This window comes from Dasypus novemcinctus, chromosome 12 (genome assembly GCF_030445035.2).
Source record: "Dasypus novemcinctus isolate mDasNov1 chromosome 12, mDasNov1.1.hap2, whole genome shotgun sequence".
Lineage (NCBI taxonomy): Eukaryota > Metazoa > Chordata > Mammalia > Cingulata > Dasypodidae > Dasypus > Dasypus novemcinctus.
The window spans coordinates 104,231,430-104,249,460 of NC_080684.1; the positions used below are offsets into that span (position 1 = coordinate 104,231,430).

An 18,031-nucleotide genomic window follows, 5' to 3' on the forward strand; every position below is an offset into this window, starting at 1 on the left:
AATCTTGGCATTCCCTGGTTTCTGTCCTTAGAGTCATCTGTACCCTAACTTCTTTCACCTTACCCCCTCCCTTCACCACCCCTTTTCTCTGCTTTCCAAGTTTGGAGAAAGGGACTTCCCACCTCTCCTCCTAATATGGCATACCGAGAGAATGGTGACATGTATACAACCTTGGGGTAGGAGTTCTGTCTGAGGGCCGAGAGCTCAACATCGTGTGGTTCATGAGCGACCTTCTGAGACACGTCTTGGTGATCTAAATACCACCTGTTCTCTGATAATCCCCTTTTTCTGTCTGTGGTCAGCTGTCTACTGCACATCTCCATGGGAGTCCCAGATGGAACATGACCAAGCCCAGGCTTCTCACACCACTCCCTGCTCTGCTCTGCCACTCCCACCACCACCACCTCCACCACCACCACCAACAACAAAAAAGCATGAGGCACCAAAGTCTCCATCTCAGTAAATGGAAACTGTTCTCCCTGTCCCTTAGGATTCCTTGTCATCCACCTCCTAACTATCGCAGATCCCAAAGACTGTGCTTTCAACGCATACACATAAGTGGGTGGCTCCTCACCGCCTCCATCCTCACGCCCCATTATCTTTTGCATCAATTATTGCAATAGTCTCCCTGCTTCCCCACTTGGTCTCCCTGTCATTTTCCTCTGAGGATGATCTTTTAAAGGTGCATATCAGATCAAGGCAAAACTCTCAAGTGGCTTCGCATATCACTAGAGTAACAGGCAAAGCTTCACAGTAGTTCTCACTGGCCTGCCCCCCAAGACTCTCTGATATCCCCTTCAGTGACTCTTACCTGCTCCAAGCCACAGGCCCCCTTGCTGTGCTTCAAACACAGCAAACACATCCCTGCCTCAGGGCCTTTGTACTTGCTGTTCTCGCCCCCCAGAACACTGCCCCATATCTGCAGGGCTCCCTCCCTCACTTTGTTCAGGGTTTTTCTAACACCCCTGCCCCTCCCCCATGCCTTACTCTCCCTTCTCGGCTTCCTTTCTGTTGCACTTATTGCTCTCTGATTATCTATTTACTTCTTTATTGTCTTTTGTATCCTAACAGAATATAAACTCCATTAAGGCAAGGGTTCTAGTCTTTTTGTTCACTGCCATATCCCCAAGTGCATGGAACTGAAACTGGCCCTCCGTGGGATTTTGGTATTTGTGGAAAGAATAAAGAAATGATATGTCCATATACTGGAAAATGACAGAAGCAATAAAATGGACAAAGTGGCAGGGTCTATGTACTTTGTTCTGGGCAGTGGTGCTGGGTCCACTGTTAAAAAGCTTCAACCTTGTCGTGATGCAAAGAAAGGAAAATTAAAACAAGATTCTACTTCTTTTTTTAAGAAACTGGAAATTTTTGAATGATCATATTGATGCTGGGAAAGGAGGAATGAGGCATTGGGAACCATAAGAAGTTCCTCTCCTTTGACCTGATACCTCCCCTAGAGGACTCTCCATTAGGAAATCAGCAAGATGAGCTCATGGAATTATGCTCATTTCAGGATCATTTACAAGGATAGAACTTGGGTATCAATATGGTATTTCTATAAGATGGATTATAATGAAGCTGTTTAGAAGTTTCAAAGAATAATATGGTGTATTAGTCAGCCAAAGGGGTGCTGATGCAAAATACCAGAAATTGGTTGGTTTTCATAAAGAGTATTAATTTGGGGTAGAAGCTTACAGGGACCAGGCCATAAAGCATAAGTTCCTTCCCTTACCAAAGTCTTTTGCCACATGTTGGAACAAGACGGCTGCTGATGTCTGTCAAGGCTCAGGCTTCCTGGGTTCCTCTCTTCCTGGGACTTGCTTCTCTCTGGGCTCAGGGTTCCTCTCTTCCCAGGCCTGCGTTTCTCTCCAGGCTCAGCTGCTGTGCTCTCTCCACAAGGTCAGCTGTAGACTCTCAGGCAAACGGCTCTGTCTCTCCCCCCAGGGCTTCTGCCACGTCTCAGGAGCTGTCTCTATTCCTCTGTGTTCATCTCCTGGGTGTTCACTTCCTGGGTTCCAGCTCAAAACTCCAGCATCAAAAAACTCCAACATCAAAAGCTCCAACGTTGTCCTTTGCCATGGTTGTTATCTGTGAGTCCCCACCCGCCAAGGGGCAGGGACGCAGCACCCTAGTGAACGTGACCCCATCACAGCCCAGTCACAATTTAATCACGCCCAGGTACAGACCAGTTCACAAACGTAATCCAGTATCTGTTATTGGAATTCATAACTATATCAGGCTGCTACATATGGTGAAGTATCGTGATGTGGGATTAAGTGGAAAAGGACCACAAAATGTTCTCACACACGAGTGTGCACATGCACAATGCATCCACATACACACATGTATACACACATGTGCACATACACATGCGTACACACATGTTCAGGTGGTGTGCACAACGCAAGGATTAGGTTTCCTTCTCTGGATGGAGGGATTAGAGATAATTTTTATTTTCTTTCTTATTCTTTTTTGTATTTTATGAGTTCTCTAAAGTGAGCAATTATTTTTCTATTCCAAAGACAAATGCTACAAAAGTAACCATAATTATAAATTATAAATAAAATCACACTTATTCTCATAAATTGTAAAAACAAACACAAAATGTGTGGCTGAAGGGGTCGCCGTGGGTGGAGGCAGTGGGTGACGGGGCTCCCGAGGGGGAGTGCGGATCCCCCCGGGGGTCGGGAGTCGCGGAAGCCTGTGCGTCCCACTGCCGGGGAGGGAGAGGAGCGGTGGGGAGGCCGGCTGGGCGCGCTGCTCAGGGGGCGCTGCACGGTCCCGGAGGCGAGCCCCAGTCCTCGGCTCCCACCTGTGCGGCCTCGTCCATAAAACAGGGACAAGAGTAACACCCGTGTCACCTCAGACCCCAGAGCCCCAAGGCGGGTGGGCCAGCCCCTGAGACGGCATGTAGCACAGGCGCACGCAGTGCACTTCCAGGGAGGGAACGCTCGACAAAGGCCATTAAGTCGTTCAACAAACACCCACGGCTCATCGGCACGTGCTAGACGCCGGGCCTGCGGAGAAGGAACCCCGAGGAACGCCTCTGCTGCGCGGAGGAGAGGGCAGTGGGGAGAGAGGGCCGTGTGCTCTGAAGGAGGTGCTGCTCCGGGGCTGAAGGAAGAGCAGTGCAAGCAGACTCAGACCTTGGGGCGGATGACACAGCCCCTTACCCACACGCCCACCGAGGCCAAGAAATGCCCACTAGAGCGGCGCTCGGTTCCAGGCCAGGCTGCCTGGCTCCCGAATCACCCTGCTACCAGCCTAGCGAGACGCGCCGTCAGGGATGGCGCTGTCACGCCCGCTCTGCACAAGCGGGTGTGGGGCATGGGTGTTCACTGGGTGGCCAGGACATCTCCCTTCATGAGGGTGTTTTGCTGCTCTTGCTTGCAAATGTAATTATTACGTGTTTGCTTTAGAAAAAGGAGAAACTACAAAAGGCACAAAGGAAAACTAGAGGTTCCCATAACTGCACCCCCAGAGTCCACCATGGTCATGCCTCCGAGAGAAGGTCCCCAGACCCTGGAGGACGCGGCCGCGCCGCCTCCACCCCATGCGCCCAGAGGACCTGCTGCCCTGGAGCCGCGCCAGGCCTTTCAAAAGGCGCACTTGGTTGGAGACCTGGTAGGTGCCGGTATTTTGGTCCTTGTGTCACCTTCCAGGGAAGCCCCTTGGCCGCCGCCAGCCCCACGCCGAGCGCCGGGAGATGCCCGGGAGGAGCAGACGGCTCTTGGTCTGGCGCGTCTGCCTCCCTGACACTGCCCACGCGATCATTGGCTATGAGTGGGGAAAGGCATGCTTCTTCTGTAACTAGAAGCAATGTGTCTTCTAATCAGAAAAGACACCACTATCTTCAGATGCAAATGACACTCTCGGATATTAACCACACTTTACCTAAAAAGCACCCTCGGGATAGGAATTAGAGCTGCGACAGGCAGAAAAGAATGAGGCAGGCGCTGGCCCTGGCCAGGCCGCCGCCTGCAGGAGGACAACGGGGCCCGCACTGCCTGCCCCCAGCAGGGCTCCTCTCCCAGCGGTGAGCATGACGCCAAGTTTTAAAATGTAAAAAAAAAGGGGGGGGCAGGGGTGGAGAATTGTATGTACTATCGGTCAGATCAGTTTAGAGAATGATTTATGTTTTGAAGGAATTTTCTCTCATTTGTCTAAGAGTACTCGTGGGACCTTGTTTAGCAAACAACTGTCCTCTCTAGATGTTGCAGAGAAATCCAGACCACCACTGCCAAAAAGAGAAGTCCCAGTCCCCTGCAGACCTCCGCTGTATTTGCGTATAACACCATGGTATTGGAATAAAAGGAAAGAAACGACAGCCAACCTGTGAAGCGTATAGTCACCAAAGACCTACCAGCAGCCTCTCATTTTTACCGAGTGCTTCTCAGTTACAAACCTCCTGTAGCGAATAGCAAGTCACAGCTTTATAGTGTAAACCCGTTGTTCTAAGCCATGCCATTACGTCAGTCACCCCAAAGGCCACCCCCAGGTGGGGAGTCAAAGGGAGGCAGCCTGTGTGGGGAGTCCTAGGCAGGTGAGCACCGGCCTCTGCAGAATTGATTGGACCCACCCTCTGCCCCGCCCCATCTCTGCTGCTCTCCGGCCTCAGCCTGCTGCCCCTTTCCTTGTCCTCCAGTCTGAGGAAGGGTCTCCTGCAGCGCGCTCGCTGCTGGCACAGCAGCAGCCCTGAGCTCCCACTGGCTGGGGGAGAAGAGGCGGCAGGCCGGCAGGCCCGGCACGGCCGGGGTATGAGTCAGGCAGATGCCGCGGGCTTGGGTTTGGAGGGAGAGCACAGCCTGCGGTGACCGCTCAGGGCGGAGGAGCCAGCCGAGCTCCGCCACTTCTGGTGACCGTGGGCAGGTACATAAGCTCTCTGTGCCTCCCCTCCTCACCAGCGAAGTGGGGAGAAAACAGAACCGATCTCGAGGGCTGCCCGGGGATTTGGGGGCACTCGGGCTGCTGTCCTTGCCCTGCCAGTGGGGGTTATCATTCCTGGTATGATGGCCTCAGGGAGGGGACAGCTAGCTCTGGCTCCTGGTTAGTACTGCTTGCATCCACAAACGATGAGAAGGCAGCAGGCATCCGGCGCACATTACTATTGGTGGTCCAGGCCCTGCCCAAGAGGCAGAAGCCATGTCTGGGATTCGGTCATGCACCCCCAGAGCCTGAGCAGGCACCAGCTGCCGGTGAGTTCCCACAGAACGATGTCTCTTGATGGGTTGGGGGGGCACCAGCTGCCTCGCCGGCCGCGGGCTCCTGGGGCGGCAGGGGTGTCAGGAGGGTCTGGGGCTAGACCCCTGATCTGCTGACTTCTAGCTGGTGGCCTCAGGCAAGCCCCTTTGCTTCTCTGGCCTTAATTCTCCATCTGTAAAGTGGGGCTAACCACATCCATTGGAGAGAACTGCCCTGCACCGTCATTCCAGGAAATAAAACTCCAGGTCAGGAAGGTTCTGGGCTTACCTGTGCCTGGGATGCAAAGACAGGCTAACCAGTGTCCCTGAGGTGGCAGGGAGCTCTGGGCCAGAAGCATGCTCACTCAACCCCAGGGGAAGGTGGCAGTAGCTGCAGTGAGAGCTGAGCGAGGGCGGCAGCCAGGCCCCCAGGCGCCCACGCGCTCCTAGGCATTGGCTGAGCCCGACCTTTTGTTGGCTCGCAGTCACAGTTTTATTAGACCCTTGTTTCAACAGCTCTTTTAAGGGGGTAGCTCCAGGAAAGAGCCTTCTAATGTTGACAGCAAACAACGTCAAGTCAATAAGTAAATAGCTGGCTTATAAAACTCAGCTTTCCACCAAAATGCATCCTAAACAACTCCTCTAGACAACAGAGCACGGTGAACATAATAGAACGGGGGTGGGCTGGACTGTGAAAATACCAGCGAGGTGGAGATGGAGGGCGGCATACCTGTCTCCTGGTGGTACACTGCAGTCAAGGCCATCTCTTTAGCCCTCCTGTGCGCATATCCTCTGCCACCGGACCTGGAGTGCCTCCACTAAAGAGAGTGCATTTCCCAACCCCATGACTTTGGACCCAGCCACATGCCCTGCTTTGGCCTGAAATGTTTAGCGAGCATGGCGTGACCGAAGTATTAACGAGCACTTGGGGGCTGGGCAAGCCCTCTTGCGCCTCCACCGTCACCTGGGCGGGGGTGGGGGGAGGTGGGGGGGCATTCCCTGGCCGGGACTCTGGTCCCAGGAGAGGAGGTTGAAAGACATGTGGAGCAGAGATGTCCCGGCTGAGCCACCCCCAGCAGGCAAAAGCTGAGTGGATGCTTATTGTTGTGTGCCCTGTGTGCCCTGTGCTTGAGGCTGTTTGCTACGTACAGCTACTAGACGCAGTTCTGAATTTCTGGTTAGTAAGACAGAACAGGAATGAGCTCAGGATACTGGGAAAAGAAGCAGGTGTTCAACACGGAAAACTTTTTGATCATCAACACTCCTTGACAGGGGACACATAGGTCATTGTGTCATGGGTGTCCAGGATGGCAGGCCCCTGCTTGCAAGCAACAGGTTAGAGAAAGTGGTTTAGCAAGGTCCATTCCAGCCACTGGATTAGAAACATGCCTGTATATTAATTTCACTGTTACGAAGGTTATAATTATCTCATCATGCTGCATGATTCATATACTAAGTTTTGTTCTGAATACTTAGGGAGACAATTAAAAAGTTTTTTTCATAATCCTTTACAGGAAGGAAAAAGAAGTCCTGAAGCTTGTTGCAGAATAAAAACACAGCAGGTAGCAAAAACTCCTAATTAGAAATACTCAGTAAAGAATTCCTCCGCTTCCTTTTAAAGAACAGTATAATTACTTGCAAGAATTGAAAAATTGCTTCATTTGATCAAATATTTTGATTAGCAAAGAAATTAATTGTACTGTATCTTCATTTGTATTTACAGTGAATAAATGAATGCTAAAAATAACAACAGCAGCAAAACTGCCTGTCAAAAAAAAAAAAAAGATAAAATATTTTAAAATCCAGATGAAAAAGTGGAAGCTCTGTGTGCAAGTGTATTGCCTGCAAGTCTATTGATGGTTGAGAATCCGACATTTGCAATGTGGGGAACTGTGCCTACACACCTGAGGGCAGGCGCCCATCCAGAGGGCACGCCCAGAAGGGTGCTGAGTGGGCATAGGGAGCCCAGTGCTTCCAGAAGGAAGCACAGCTGCAGTTCTACAGGGCCAGACTGCTGCCTCGTCTCAACTTGGGGTCTCTCACTGCACAAGGATTCTTTCTGGGCAAATATGAAGAGCACAAAACTTCCTTTGGAAAGGCCAGGCATCAAGTTCAGCTTCAATTCAATTCACCACCACCATGCACTCCTGGTGGACCTTCTTGTGAGGGGCTGGGCCAGGGCCTTAGAGAAGCTTTCCCCAATCCTCATAACTGCCCTGAGGCCCCGAGGCCCAGAGGCCAGGGCTTGCCCAGGGCCCCAGGCTTCCCCCACAAGCTGGCCATGGGACCCAGGTGGCCCCTGCCCAAGCTCAGGCTCTTGATTGCAGCCTGATTCCAGCTGCCTACCCGGTGGACCCGAGGGAAGCACTCCACAAAGACGAGATCTGGATGGAGGACCTCCTATGCGCACTGTCCAGGCTCTGGGGAGAGAGCAGGGAAGGAGGGCCCAAGCCCCAGTCCTGGAGAAGCTGACGCTTTGATACTCCCGAGGCAAGCAAGGAGGAGGCAGATCCTCGCCCCAGCCCTGGGCCCTGTCCCCATCACCTCCACCCCGGATCCTTCCCCCAGGCGGTGCTTCTTCCAAAGGCAGCAGTGCTGAGCCCCAGCTGGGGAGCCCCGTCTCCCAGTACCCACCTCCTGCTCCTCCTCACAGACTCCCGCAAGCTCCCCAGAAAACCTGTTCTGCCCTTCTGGTGCCCACCGCACACAACTACCCGCCCCCCATGCCACACTCACTCGGTGCTCCCCTCGGTCCCACAGCTGGCCCCCCATTCACAAAGACCTTTGTGACTCATCCCGAGAGCTTTGCAACCACCCCAATTCACACATTCTTCTGCAGCATGAAATTGCCATAAAATGCAGAGACATAAAAGGGAAACATTTTAAGCCGCCCCTTTGACCCTTTAATGATTCCATACACTCAAGGCGGAAGTCATTTATGAAACTATTAAAATAAATTCTTCCACCCAAATAAATTGTACCCCATGTAATCACATCATTACCAAACATTAAACATGCACTCATTGAAGTAGGAGAGAATAAGAAAATAAGACGAAAGCAAACATTGGGTGTTTGCTACGTTGGGTACCTAGCAAAGCTCTTTCCGTGTTAATCCGCTTTCTCTGCACAACAAACCTATGGGGTGGACACAGACTGTTGTCACTGCTCGGGTGGGAAGCTGAGTGTGGGCTCCGGAGCCGGCTAAATTCTAACCCCAGCCCTGCCTCTTCTGGCGGCGTGACCGCGAATGGGTGCCTTGCCCTCTCTCTGTCCTCAGTTCCCTCATCTGTAAATCGGGGATGACGACGATAGAACCCACGCCTTGAGGGGCTGCTGTGAGGACCAGATGGGTTAATTATCATGAAGAACTTCCCAGGCTCACAGCAAATGTACAACGCAGATCAGCCATGATTTCAAAGACAAGGTCTGCGAGTGAGTGACAAAGATGACAGTCACTGGGCAGATGCAATCACCAGGAGCTGACTTGCTCCTTCCTCTTTAACCTCTCACCAAGGACCATTCTAATTCAGCCTGAAAAAAGCCAAGGGATGGAACTTTCTGGTTGGCTCATGAGTGGCCAAAGCCCTTTCTAGTGGGGTGCTCATCACCCCCCAGCACAAGTGGGCATGGGTGTACCTGTCCTCCCAGCTTGTAACCCAGGGGGGCCCAGTGCCCCACACACATCTCACCTATGTTTGATGAGTTAAGATTCTTCCCATCTAATGGGGCACCTGAGCCAGAACGTAAATAACTGCACTGCAAGTTAGCCACATGAGTATATGATGACCATCAAGATACTGGTGTCACCTGGATTTTGGATTTTCTCTGCAAGATTTATCTGTGACAATGAATTCTTGGTTTGGCTTCTGGCTTCCTGATATAAAACAAACTGGTCATGCTAAACCTGGCAGAATCACTGGTGCAGCTCAAAAGTGGGGCTAAACTGATCCAAAAGCTGTCCAGCAAATTAGACCATTGTGGCTCTGTAGGGATCAAATGACTGGAGGACCTGCCTGGACTGGCTGTGCCACGGTCCATTTATTTTGAACATACACACAGCATCCCCCCAAGGCCAGGCTTCAAGGAAGATGGAGGGAAGGCTAGTGTGAGCATGCTCAGTGCTGGTACGACCCACAGCTACAGGTGGGACACCTGCGGAGTGGCAGTGATTTCCTCGGAGCAGCTCACGGAGCCGGGCTGGGCCTCTGCTGGCGCTGCACGGAGCTGGGGCCAGAGGTGACTAAGACCCACCAGGAAAACAGCACGCCTGCATTTCAGAAAATCCAATCATGCCAATTAAAATCAACGGCTTTACCAGAAATTCAGCTGGGATATGCTTTCTTCCAAGTCTCACCAACTGGATTATGTCCTCTTCTGCCTGAATCAGCTGCATTTGGAAGCGGGTCTCGAAAGGATGGGGGGGGGGGCACATGATCTCCCACCTGGGCTCAGTGGAAGGAAGCCTGGTGTGGCCGAGAGGCTCACTTTAGAGACTGATCAGTCACACCAGTGTGAACAGGGGTTTGGGGGGCTGTACTCCTCCCAATAGGATCCAAATCAAGCAGGGGGTGGGCAGGTACATGGGTGGAGGAGCTGGAGTTTCCCCATAAAACCACTTGGATTCGGGAATATCTTTGAACCTGAAAAGAATATTTATGCACTGCGCTAAATGATAGTCACATAACTTTCGCAGGCCCGCTAATTTCACTTGGTTGCTGCTGTCACTCAGGCTGGCTTTAAATAGGCTATCTACATTTTTGCAAATCCTGGGCCGGTGCCAGGGCCAGTGCAGGTGCTGAGCTCAGAGGAAGCGGCCGCCTGCCTGGACCACGGTGCCGGAGCTCTCCGTCAACAGGGCAGCCAGCTCACCAAACCCAACCGCCCCAGGAGGGGACGTGCCACCAGGGCAGCTTCAGGATGCCTGTAGGCCCTGCCGGGTGGACTGCCACCAATATTCAAGGCTGTGGTCGCTGGGACTCCTTTGACTTTAGTTTAGACACAAGAGACCCAGGAGGCTCCCCTCCCCTCACTCCACCCCAGCCTGACACCCAAGGCCACCCCAAGTGTCTAAGCCAGCCTACGTGACCTCTCACAACCTGCCACACCCTCAACAGTCCACGGGACAACAGGTAGTTGGTAAGTGGAACGTGAGTGAGGTTTAGGGAAACATTAAAAATCCCTGAAATGATAACAAGAGGACTTAGCCTTTCTTGCCATCAAGAGCAAGAGTAAATAACAGTAATGATATATCTTAATAATTTACCTAATTTATGTCAAAGAATCTTAGAGCCCTTTCCTGAAAAGAAATTTCCTCCTTTTTTAATCACATTCATTAAAAATACATGGACACCAAGATATTAACAATAAAAACAAAGATATCAAAGCAACATAGTTGGCAACTAATATAAATATGCTGTTCATAAAAGATTACCAACATTTTGATGAGCTTTATGGTCTCTTCTTCAGCTGAAAACAACAATCTTAAATTCTCTCGGACAAAGAAAACACCTTCAAGTTATTTTACATATAACTGAATAACGGTAAAAGATTATATATTATAAAAACAAAGTAAGATCTCATTGGCTCTCTGCTTGCTAGAATGCAACAAAAGAATTACTCTGCATTCAATAAGGATGTGTTTTGTTAAAAAATTCCATTATTTCCATGGTAATAAAGTAGAAAGATTCTATATGGGTTTCTACTATGTCTTTAAAAATTCTATTTGTGCTCTGAGCGATGTTTTTATATTCACAGAAGATACTGAAATTGCACTTTAAGACTTAGAAATGTTAAATGGGAATGATTTTCCTCTAAAAACAAGGTGATACTCTGTATTCTGCACATAGCATTTTGACTGTAAAGTGTTTTTTTCAGAGGTGAGAAAGATAATTGCCGAGGACAGAAATTCAGATGAGTTTTTATCCAGTTGGTGGGAAAAGTATACAAAAGGCGCTTGTGGGAAGTGGACTTAGCCCAGTGGATAGGGCGTCTGTCTACCACATGGGAGGTCCGCGGTTCAAACCCCGGGCTTCCCTGACCTGTGTGCAGCTGGCCCATGTGCAAAAGAAGAACACATAGCAAATGGACACAGAGAACAGACAACTGGGGGATGGGGATGGAGAGAAATAAATAAAATAAATATTAAAAAAAAAAAAAAGGTGCTCGTGCTGCCTTTCCGGCCGTGCTGCCTAAGCGAGTCCCTGGGAAGCATTTCAGCTGGAGCTCCTCGTCCTCTTCTCTGCCACACAGCTTCGTGCTTCTCATCTTGGGTCACTAGGAGATGGAGCCCTGTGGGGTGGGCCCAAGCCCTTAATCCCACCTGAGAAGACTGGGTGCCTCCACCTTCCAATCAGCACAGGCCTCTGAGCCTGATTTTCAAGCTCCAGTGAGCAAAGGTGGGCCAGCGCCCCGACGGGGTTAGACTTTTGGCCCACCTGCGCAGGCTGAAACCGCGCTGGGGGCGGGCCCCGGCGCACCCGCCCTGGCCCGCTGCCCTGACCCACATGCCATGACTTTATTGGTGCTGCACAAGCAGCGGGAGGAGCAAGGAGGAGGCAAGGGCGGTAAGGCAGAGCCCCATCCCAGGGAGCTGAACATGCGGCGTCTATGCCCAAGAGCTCAGGTGATTTTCGCATGTCATGTGTGACAGGCATATGAAACAAGATCAATAAAAGTTCTTGAGGACAGATTTAGAGGTGTTCCCAAGGTAAGAAATGGATTGTGAGGAGGTGTAAAGCTGTCATCTTTACTCTCTGTGCTTTCAATCGACTCGAGGCCTTAAAAATGTCTTAACTAATTCCAGTTTTTCCTTTCTCAATAATGGATTCAGTTTGGCTAGAGATTATTCACGGAGAACTTCTTTTGCGAGGAGAGGTGCAGACTGTCTTAATTACATTTTGGTAATCTCCTTTTAATTGCCTGCCTCCTGTGCATCCCCTGGAGGAAAAGGACGATTGGTATCATATTTAATGAGCTTGAGGATGAAGCATTAACTATTCCTACTTTTTGTTACTTCTTCCTTCTAGTAAGAGAACCCAGGATGAAGCTTTAGAAGTTTTCATGGTGCCCAGAGCCTCGGGTTTTCCCAGCAGCCTCCTGACCATTCCTGCTGTTCCAGGGAGCTAACTGTTTCCCACTTCAGAAGTCGCCAGCCATGCTCCTTTTCTCAGGGAAAATGACCACAACTCTGCAGCTGAGCACACAGTGTCCCCGCCACCACCTCCCATCCCCACCCCTACTGGCAGAGAATTAGGACCTAAAAACCATTTAGGGAGCTGACCTGAACAGCTGTGATTGCCTTGTCGCGGGCCCCCCCACACACACACCTGGCTGTCCTTTCACCTGTCCTCCTGGTAAATGTTTACACTTGTGTTGTTTTTGTCTCGATCAGGTATTTGCTTTATGGCAGGGTCTTCCCAAGTGCCTCTAGGCAAGAAGTTCTTAACAAAGGGGCCTGGAACTTGAATTGAAATTCAGAAAAACATTCTTGGGATGTGTTGGTGTAGGTGGGATATATTTATTAAATAATACACAGTAGAGGGTGGATTTACTAAGGGGTCTGTGGTTTTCACCTGCCTGGCAAAGGGGTCTGTGGAACAAGACAGGTGAAGAACCCCTGCCCTAGGCCAACTTAGGGGGTTGACAGAACTTCATCAAAGAGCATTTACAGCACAGCAGCTGAGAAGAGCGGGCGCCAGCGCAGAGGCGGGCGCGCAGGGCAGTCCCCTCCCGCCCACCACGCATCGCTCATGTTGCCATTAATCCCAAAGCTTTTTCACAACAATGTTCAGCGAAGCGTCTTAAGAGCGAAGACAACGCCCTGAGAAGGAAATCAGGAAGGACTGATGGAGGCGGAAGCAATTTGGTGATCCTGGAAGCTTTAGAAATGCCAGCACCCTCAGCTGGGGCGTCCCAGTCAGCAGAGAGGCCACAGGGCTTCACAGGCAAGGGTGCCACAGCCACTCAGGGGCCCTCTCAGGCATGGGGCCTCGGACACAGAGCAGGAGAGAGGATTCAGCGGGGCCACAGGCGGACAAGGCCTGCCGGCAGTCTGGGATGCACATTGCTAAGTGCTCGGTAAGGGTCAGCAGTCATCATTAGGAAGTGGGCAGCTGGAAACCACCTAAGGGCCAACAAGGGGAGGGGGCCCGTCGTGGGGCCTCCTGGCCCCTTCTCCTCCCACGCTCACCCCCATCCAAGGCCGGCAGCTTCGGAGCTGGGAGCCCTTCTTGACACTCACCCTCTCCGGGCGCACAGGAGCCGCCACGCTGCTCCGCAGTTGCTCTGCTGGGCCGCCAGCTCGGCCTCCTCTCACCGGCCCCGGCTGCGGCCTCTCCTCCTTCAATGCGAGCCGCGTCGTGTCACAGCCTGTCCACCACCCCCGTCACAGCCTGCCCCAAGTCCTCCTTGCCTCTCCGTGTCACTCAGAGTCAAAGCCCAAGTGGGCCCCAAGTGCCGCTCTCCCCCACTGTCCCTGGCTGCGTCTCAGACACCCTGTCCTGCGCTGCCCGCCGCAGCCACTGCTGCTGCTCTCTGCTCCTCCAACCAAAGGGCTGTGTCCTGTGACTCCCCCCCCCCCCCCCCCCCCCCGACCCGGGCCACCCCCGCACCTCGGCCCGGCCTCTGCTGGGAGAGAGGCCCTCCCTCTCCACCCCCTCCTGCTCCACGTTTTCCTCCCGCACCTACTTGAAAGCGACACATGATCTGCTGGCTCATTTCTCATCCACTCCTCTCACTAGAATGAAAACCAGGACGCAAGGACGGAAGGGCTTGGTTGACTGCTAAAGCCAGCACCTCCATGCTGTGCTAACAAGTGCGGATGAAAGCCTGAGCAAATCCACACATGAAAGGAGCTGCGCCTCAGAGAAAAATTACTAACTGGGGCAACAGCCATGGGTTCCTACTAGGTGAGGGGAACTCCAGAGGAGAAGCTGCGGAAGCTGGATAAGAGAGGCGAATCTTCATTTATCACATCAGCAAGTCAGAAAAAATGCCGAGAATAGATGATTTAAGAAATGGAGGGATAGGCATGTTACTCAGAGATGAGAAGGGATACAGCCCAAGAGATATGGAGAAAAAATAAAGTGATTGCCTCTGGGGAGCAGGGCGTGGGGGTGAAGAGAGGTGTGTCAGGTGATCTCTGCAATGATTCAATTTTATTTCTAAGGGCATACAGTACTTCTATACAAATAATAATTTTTTTTTTTAAGAGACCTGTTGGGAGCAGATGTAGCTCAAGTGGTTGAGCGTCTGCCTCCCACACACAAGGTCCCGATTCGACCCCCTGTACCTCTTAACAACAAAACATAAACAACAAACAAACGGAAAAACAACTCAGGGGAGCTGGTGGAGCTCAGTGGCGGAGCACCAGCTTCCCACATACAAGGCCCCGGGTTCAATCCCTGGCCCTGATACTGGGGGGAAAAAAAAAAGAGAGACCTGTTAATGTCCAGAAAATCTTCATCCACCCCCAAATTCAACAGCATATACAGTCTGCTCTTGGCCCTACCCCAAACAATATTTGGGTAGGAAAAAAAGGGTTAGAAATAAATACAGTATTAACATTAGGCATCCCTAGGGGAGATTTTAATGATCTCTTTCAAAATGTTCAGCGCATTCCAAATTAAATGGGCACATATGACTTCTATAAATTAGCCTAAACCATGTGAAATTGTCAATATTCCATCATTTCTGACTTTAAAAATGATTTCACACGATTCAACTCAATAGAAAAATTATTTAAAAAATACAAAGTCTAAGGGGCTGCTTTCAAGATCAATAAAAGTTTCCTACCCTTCAACCCCAGCCATTTAATTTCTTGGACTCTCTCTTAAGGAAAGAATAAAAAACGTGGATACAGTTTTACATATGAAGTGTTTAGTGCAGAATGAATGGCAGTGGGAAGAGCTAGGAAAAATCTAAGTGTTTAAAAATAAGAGTCAATAGAATGTTAAATAGACACGTTAGCTGCTGTTTGGAAGACCTTTAAATGGCATGGCCCAATTTAATGTTAAGTGATAAGAAGCAAGGACAGTTATATTTGCAGTGTTATCCCCACTGTGTAAAAAGTACATTATAAAAACACAAGAAAATACCTCCGTGGTGGTGTGCCACAGGGAAAGGGCACTTGAAGCTGAGCCCGCCTGGCCGCCCCTGCTGGTGGGGGAGGCCTGGCAGTCCCCACCGGCGTCCCCTGTGGAAAGAGACCCGCCACTCTTCTCACGGGGAATCGACCAAATGCGCCGATGCATGCAGGGGACCTGCCCGCACCGTCCCCGGGGGGCTTCAAGTGCTCTTTTCTTTTGTATACTTTCCAGTATTTTCAAGAGTTTCCGTAAAGAATATGTATTTGTTTTAAAACTGGAAAAATTATAATCATTAAAAATACTGAGGGTCACTGTAAGCAAAGTGAAGAGGCAAGTCACAGAGCAGGAAAAGATATTTGAAACTCACATCACCAACATAGAACTGAAATGCTTTCGGTACTTCGCAGGTGACAAAACCTGAATGAGTGGCCGATAACATACAGAAGGGTTCACCGTCACTCACAGTCAGACTAGCAGATGTTAAAACGCCTGATAATATCAAGGGTCGGCAGGGACAGGCACACAGGAACCTGCACGCACTTCTAGGGGAGGGTGCAGTGGCACAAGCACTCTGGAGAGCGAGCTGGCGGCACAGGGGAAGCTGGACATGCGTCGGCCCTCTGACCCAGCAATTCCGTGCCGAGTAGCCCTTGACCTTGTGCACAGAGGGACATGTGCAGAGGGCTCACTGCAAACTGAAGGCAACCTAAGAGGGCATTACCAGGAGGATGGTAACTGAACAGTGGTATGTGCATTCAGTGTAGCCTGTCCATTTGACACTCATTTTACAGCAGCTTAAGCAAATGAAGAAACGGCAGGATTTTAGCCTGACTAAATATTAAATGCATAATACTGAGTAAGAAAAAATTGCAGAACATCATTTATATGAAGTCTTAAAACATGCCGTACAGTAGTATATTTTGTTTAGGGATAATAGTCAAAATGGCAAGATGAAAAACGTCATGGTCCCCAGGCGAGACGGCGCAGCCCAGTGAGAAGGGGCGCAGAACAGGGAGCCAGACTTCCTGGTTCCCACTCACCAGCTGTGACTGTGGGCAGTTACTTAACTTCTTTGGGCCTCAGTGTGCGCCTCTGTAATGCGGGGGTAATAACAGCCCCCACTTCATAAAGGTATCTGAAGCATGAAGTGAGTTAAACTATATGAAGGACTAAGAACAGTGCCTGACCCACAGAAGGCATGATCGTGTCTGCTGAAGTAATGATCAAGTTTAACCTCAAAACCTTAAAATCGTTCATGCCACTGGCTCCAGTAATTTCATTTCTAAGAATCTGTCCCATGTAAACAATCAAAGATTTATGAGGTTGAGTGTTTATTATAGCATTACATAGCTATAGAGCATGCGATTGGAAATGATCCAAGTGTCCAACTAGCAGGGAAGAATTCACTATATTCTAGTAAAAGTGTGTTGTGATGTAGTCGTTGTGTTGTTTGGATTTTCCACGAGCACAGTTTTATCCACCCTCTGTGAAAGCAGAGCCCAGGGCACCAGGTGTCCTCGGTCAGCACAGTGCCCTGCACAGAACGGTGAGCTGAGAAATAGGTGCTGGGGAAACTAGATTGTAACTGTTGATGCTGCTGCTGCTCATTTGCATTTAGAGATCTAGGAATGAGCTAAGAATAAGTAAGCTGTGCAGTCACAGAGACTGTCCTGGGAAGGAACCAGAGCCCTGTGGTCAGCCACCACGCTCCTCCAGGAAGCCCTCCCTGACTGCGTTGGGGGCCGTCCTTCCCCTCTGCTGAACATGCACCTGTGAGAGCCCACTTCCTCCGCATTCACCTCTAGCCCAGGCATTCTGCTGTCCACACCCCCACACATGGCTCAGGCCTGGCCCAGAGTGGGCCTCACTTCTTCTCATCTCTGATACCTTTTTGAACTCCAGAGCAGCCAGAAAAAAAAGATCCCCAAACTTGTTTAAAATCAAAATAAAACAGTTTTCCAATGAAGTAAAGGATACACTCTTGCCTTCTAAAACCCTATGCAGAATTTTACCAATTTTTCATTAAGAACAATTTAATTACATGAGGTGATTGCCAGTTTATCTGACAAGTATCCATTTCACAAATAAATTTTAGTCCATTTTCGAAAAAGAGATGCTTATGTGCTATAGACAGCCTTACCTCCTCAAGGAAACAGCTGAAGTTCTGGAGGAAATATTTCCAATTTATATAGGGGGTTAGATGAATCCTTAGTTTTCTCAAAAAATAATGATACTGGTTATCTGTTAATTTGTAACAGAAATCCTTAAGAACTTGTCCAAATTCCGTAGCCTTTATAAACCCAGTGTCCTCTTTATCCAATGCAGAAAATACCTAAAAAAATTGCAGATGGCACCGTCAGTGACTATTTCAAAAATATTTTTTCGTAAGTATCATTTCCACAGAATGCAAATGAGATAAAGTGTATGAGTGTGCTCTGTAAAATCTACATTACTCCACGAGTATACAAGTATCGAAGGAGCAGGACACGGAAGGTGTGCCGGCAAGCACAGAGCTTCCACTCTGGGAACTCAGCCTCATTCTCTCCCTTTGGGACGTGAGCAGGAGCAGTGAGGAGATTCCTGCCCTAAGCCTTCGAGCTCTCAGGTGATGCACATCTCACACCTGCTCCCAGGCCCCATTGACAGAGGAGCGCCTCCAAGGGTGATGCACCTGCCCCAAGCCTCTTGACCATTCAATTCTGCCTCCTTTATGCACTTTATGCACTTACAATGACTTGTAAGAGGTGGCAGCTCAAGCTTGAC

The 18,031-nt window shown here is 50.2% G+C and overlaps 1 protein-coding gene across 2 annotated transcripts in view; it reads right to left on the reverse strand.

Annotated features, from left to right (window-relative positions):
- The window catches only part of EFCAB6 (EF-hand calcium binding domain 6), a 294,900-nt gene that overhangs the window by 33,170 nt on the left and 243,699 nt on the right, over positions 1-18,031 (reverse strand). For both annotated transcript variants that reach the window (XM_071219103.1, XM_023588220.2), the window contains one exon: positions 17,409-17,600. In XM_071219103.1, the coding sequence (XP_071075204.1) occupies positions 17,409-17,600 (192 nt within the window). The remainder of the gene's footprint in view (positions 1-17,408; positions 17,601-18,031) is intronic.